This window comes from Neomonachus schauinslandi, chromosome 11 (genome assembly GCF_002201575.2).
Source record: "Neomonachus schauinslandi chromosome 11, ASM220157v2, whole genome shotgun sequence".
NCBI lineage: Eukaryota > Metazoa > Chordata > Mammalia > Carnivora > Phocidae > Neomonachus > Neomonachus schauinslandi.
Genome location: NC_058413.1, coordinates 962,662 through 967,258, shown reverse-complemented (window position 1 = coordinate 967,258; position 4,597 = coordinate 962,662). Strand labels below are relative to the sequence as shown.

The 4,597-nt window shown below is 67.0% G+C and overlaps 2 protein-coding genes across 5 annotated transcripts in view; both read right to left on the bottom strand.

The window, feature by feature from the left end:
- Positions 1-4,597, bottom strand: part of TSPAN4 (tetraspanin 4) — a 559,204-nt gene that overhangs the window by 172,048 nt on the left and 382,559 nt on the right. The gene's annotated exons all lie outside the window — the stretch shown is intronic.
- BRSK2 (BR serine/threonine kinase 2) overlaps positions 1-4,597 on the bottom strand; it is a 68,184-nt gene that overhangs the window by 28,307 nt on the left and 35,280 nt on the right. For all 3 annotated transcript variants that reach the window (XM_044919670.1, XM_044919671.1, XM_044919672.1), the window contains exons 2-4: positions 3,888-3,982; positions 2,479-2,564; positions 61-201 (exon numbers count right to left, since the gene is read on the bottom strand). In XM_044919670.1, coding sequence (XP_044775605.1) covers positions 61-201; positions 2,479-2,564; positions 3,888-3,982 — 322 coding nt within the window. The remainder of the gene's footprint in view (positions 1-60; positions 202-2,478; positions 2,565-3,887; positions 3,983-4,597) is intronic.

Genomic DNA, 4,597 nt, shown 5'->3' with positions numbered 1-4,597 from the left:
TGGGGATGGGGGCACCTGGCGGGGGGTGGGGGGCACCTGGCGGGGGGTGGGGGCACGCACCATATAGAGTGGCTGTGGCAAAAGTCTAGCGCAGAGATGATCTGCCGGAAGAACTTCCGGGCCTCTTTGGGGGTCAGCCTCCCCTTCTTGACAAGGTAGTCGAAGAGTTCCCCACCAGACACGTGTTCTAGCACCAGGTATCTGCGGGGCACAGGTGGGCATCAGGTGGCTGCAGGTGGTCCAACCCGCCCGCCTTGGGGCCACCCAGCCACAGCAGCACTGGCCAGAGGCTGCAGGCCAGCACCCCATCCTGGCACCAACCTCTGCCTGTCCCAACCTCCAGCACCCTCGGCATGAGGGCCCCACGCCCCCCACCTCCTGGCAGGCCTGCTTCCGGCACCACCATGGGGGGAGCCCTCTGCTGTGGGGAATCCAGGCACAGGGTCACCCCTGGCCCCCTGGCTGAGGGACGGCCGGGCTTCCAGGCGAAAGGGGCACTGTGGCTGTGGACACCCACGCAAGCTGGGGCTGTGACCGTTCTAGGCCTTCCCCGGCTAGTCCAGCTTGGGCTCCCAGAGCAGAGGTCTGAATCAGACACTCAGGCCCTGAGGGAGCCCTGACCAATAGGGCAGACCTCCAAACAGGGTGAGCAAGGAGTTGGAGCAGGGCAGGGCTGGGGGCACCCAGGGGTGGCCCTCACACTGGGTCTTGGAAGACAGAGGAAAAAGGTGGGCATGGCCCAGCGGGCAGGTCGTAACTGCCCCACTCGGCTCCCCAGGGCCTGGTGGTCTGGACTGGGGCAGGGGCTGGGGGCTGGGCCCCCGGGAGGATTCTGACAGGGCCCCGGGCTCCCTGGCTCTGTGGGCCAGTAGCCTCGAGGCCTGGCACTCCCCTCTGCCCCCCTCTGTGCCCTCGCCTCTGCTGCATCGGTCACTGGCAGGGGCCCAGGGACTGAGGGCCCTCTGGGCTATGGCGCAGGGCTGTGGTGGGGGCAGGGCGGGATGGGGAGAGCTGGAGGGGCAGGGCATGCCACGTCTGGCCTGGTGGCAGGGGCTACAGGGAGGGAGGGACCCCGAGGCCCCCGGGACATGTGCATACGGATGTCTGCAGGACCCCCAAGGAGTTCCTGGAGGAAGCCAAGGCTGTCTCCAGAGCTGGTCTTGCAGGAAGGGAGGGGTCAGTGGGGGTGGGAGCACAGGGAGCCTGGAGATGCAGAGGGGGCACTAGGTGGGATTCAGGCAGGAGGGGCCCTCCGGGGGTCCTGCCCTGCTCCCGAGTGGGAGGATCCAAGCACAGCACAGGCCAGGTTGACCTCGGCGGCAGAGGGCCCCTGGCTGCTCCCTCACCTGGGTGGCCTTGGGCTTGGGAGTCCTGGGGAGCGTGTGGGGCCCTGCAGGACCCAGCCTGGCCTCCTGATCACCCTCATGCTGGGCATGGTGTCCCTGTCATTGGGTCTTTGCCCAGGCTGTGCCCCCCGCTGGACTGCTGTCCTACGCCCCCCCCCCCCCCACGGCGGCCTCCTTGGGGCCAAAGGCTCTGCCTGTCGTTTCCTCCCCCGCCCCCAGCAGATCTATCCTCAAGAGGATCTCAGCAGAAATGAGGCGTGATGGGTCTCCCGCATGTTGTGTGCCCCAAGCTCATGGGACGCCCCTGACACTGCAAGGTGGGCCCCCCGGTGAGGCCGATGGTGGGGGGCCATGCAGGTGTTGTCTCCGGGGGCAGACGTCCTTGGGCTCGCAGTGTCAGGGGCCTGCCACCCAGCACCCCCACACCCGTGCTGACCGGGCGGCTCCCGTCACCCTAACCCTCAAACACGTGGGTCCCGGCTGGCGCAGCGGGGATGCCAGGGCGTTGAGGAAACAGGCCCAAAGAGTGAGTCACGTGTAGGAGGGACCGCGGTTTGCACCCAGGGCCCGTCCTCCAACCGTGTGCCCGAGCCCTCCTGCTCCCCCGGGCAGCCCTCCTGCTCCCCCGGGCAGCCCTGGGTGGCCGGCTTCGTGCCCCAACCTCCACTGCCCACAACAGTGTTGGTGGGCTGTGGCCGGCCACCTGGGCCAGCCAGTTCCGTCCAGCAGGCACCCAGGCCTCTTCGGGGCTGGGGCTTGGAGTCGAGCCCTCGAGGGTCCCCCGGGCCAGCCCCTTGCTCACGTTTCCTCCCTCAATGCCAACGTGCCCAAGGACAGTGCCGCTGGGGCCCCTCCTGAGGCCTGGGCATCACAGGCCGGGCCTCCTACAGTCACACAAGCAGGAGTGACAGGGATGGACGCCCCCCCTGCAGTGACCTTGGGAGGGACCACCACCCACAGCCCAGGTGAGCTCAGGAAGGCCATACAGTTGGTGACTGCCGTGCTCTGGGCCGGGAGCGCTGACCGTGGAAGCCTCCTGAGAGCTCCCTCCTCACCAGGGCCCCCTGCCCGGGGGGCTGCCTGTGCCCTCCCCAAGGCCCCACCCCGGCTCTCCAGACCCGGCAATACCTACAAATATTTTTTGTTTTCATAAACATCGTGCAGCTTTAGAACGTGAGGGTGTTCGATGAGCTTCAGGATGGCGATCTCCCGCTCCACCTGCATGCGAAGAAGAGGTCCATCTGGGGGCAGGCTCACTGCCCTGCTCCCTGCATCCACCACCCCGTCACCTCTTACCCAAAGCCCTGGGGCTGGGCGGTGGGGGACACCGATGCCATGCTGCCCTGCCCTCCAGGGGTCTCTGGCTGGTGGGGAGACAGAGAGATCGAGTGGCCCGTGCCCGCCTGGATGCCTCGGCTGGGTCATGGGGGCAGCAGGAGGCTTGGAGGAGGGCCAGCCTAGCGATGGGGCCTGCACCCCTATGGACTGGCCCATCCCATCCCAGGGGCATCACACAAGGGGGCTGCCTCCCAGCCCCTCCACCCCGGCCCTGCCAGGCCTTCAGGGGGGTGGGCCCCAGTTAGATCCTCAGGCCCCTGCCACTGAGCTCTGTGTCTCTGCTCGGAGAGCTTATGGGCAGCTAGAACTCAGTGTCCCCAACTGAACATGTGAGACCCAGGTGCTGTCCAAAGGAAGGTCAGGGTCTGCCCGCTCCCATCCAAGCAAGCATCACCTTCCCTTAAAACTGCCCCATCTGTGGTCTCTGGGGTTCCCCAGTGGGGCCCACACAAGTCCCTCCCTGCCCTCTGGCGAGGTCCTCTTCCCCATCAGCAGCTCCCCCATCACCCTCCACCCCTCAGGCAGCCCATCACTGCCCTCCTCACGTGCTGGCCCCACGTGCCCCCTCGGGAGATGGCTGGGAGAGTGTGTGCGGCACAGTCCCCAGGGCAGGGGCAGGCGTGGTGGAAGGGACCCCCCAGCATGCCACCTGCCTGCGAAGGTCTGAGTGCCCCACACCCACCGGTGAGCAGACAGATAGATGGGGGAACCCGAGGCCTGAGCAACCCCTTCCCACTGAGTGTCCAGTCCCAAAGGGGGCCCAGACTCCACCACACGAGGGGCTCCCAGTACTGGGGAGGGAGGAGGGCCGGAAGCAGGAGGGGTGGTGTGGTCCCGTCCCGGGAAGTGTCATGTCCTCTTTCCCTCTCTGAGGCAGGGGCCTCCTCCTGAATCTAACTGGGGAAATTGAGGCCCCACTGGCTACCCCAGCAGGTTGGCACAGGGCCCAGACGGTGCCCCGGGATGCGGCCTGTCCCTCCCAGGTTCCTGGCTGAGGCCAGGAGAAAGGGCAGGCTGGGCCGGTGGGCGGCAGCCAGCACGGAGGGTGCTGGTCATGGTCAAAGGACAGCAGCGCAGGGAGCCCGCTCTGTGGCTGGAGCCGCCCACCTGTGCTCCAGCAGGACCAAGCGAGTGGGACCCACCTGGGCTGGCTTCTCTGCAGCCCCCGGGGTTCTCACCACAGGCCCCCCACACTGAGCTCACCTTCATCAGCACGGACTCACTGAGCTTCTCCCGGTTGACAATTTTAATAGCCACCTTCTGGCACGTGACACAGTGAATCCCCAGCTTCACAAGGCCTGCAGGGTAGAGAAGCCCCCTGAGACCCCATCCAGGGCTCCAACCAGCAGGGGCCTACCTGCTCCCCCTCAAGGCCCCTCACTCAGGGCCTGGGCCCTGCTCCCACCCCTCTCCGCCCAGTGCGCCTCAAGTGGGACTCCCACAGCCGCTGTCCGCCGTCCCACGCTCCTTGGTCACTGCCCAGAAGAGCTCCATCTTGGAGTATCCCTGCCCCACACCATATCCTCTGCCCACGGGACCAGCCCTCTGACCTCCTTGAGACCCTCCCCTTGCTCTCGAGGCCATGACCCCCAGAGTCCCCCACTCCAGGCCTTCAGCCACTGCCCAGCAGGAAAGCCAGGATATCTCAGACTCGGGGCCACCCCCTGCTTGGATCCCTAGGGACCCCTGCCCCCGGGATGCTCAGCCTCTGCCACCCGACCCACCAACTTCCTTTCAGCCTGCAGATCTCTGGGCAGAGATGTCCAGACAGTGTCCGGCTCGCTGCTGTCTCCAGGACAGTACAATGGGCCCAAGGCCACTCCCTGGACGGCACCACCCCAGCCTGTCACCCCCCTCCCCCCCCCCCCCCCCTCCGCATCCCCCCCCCCCCCCCACCCCCCAACCCCCCCTCC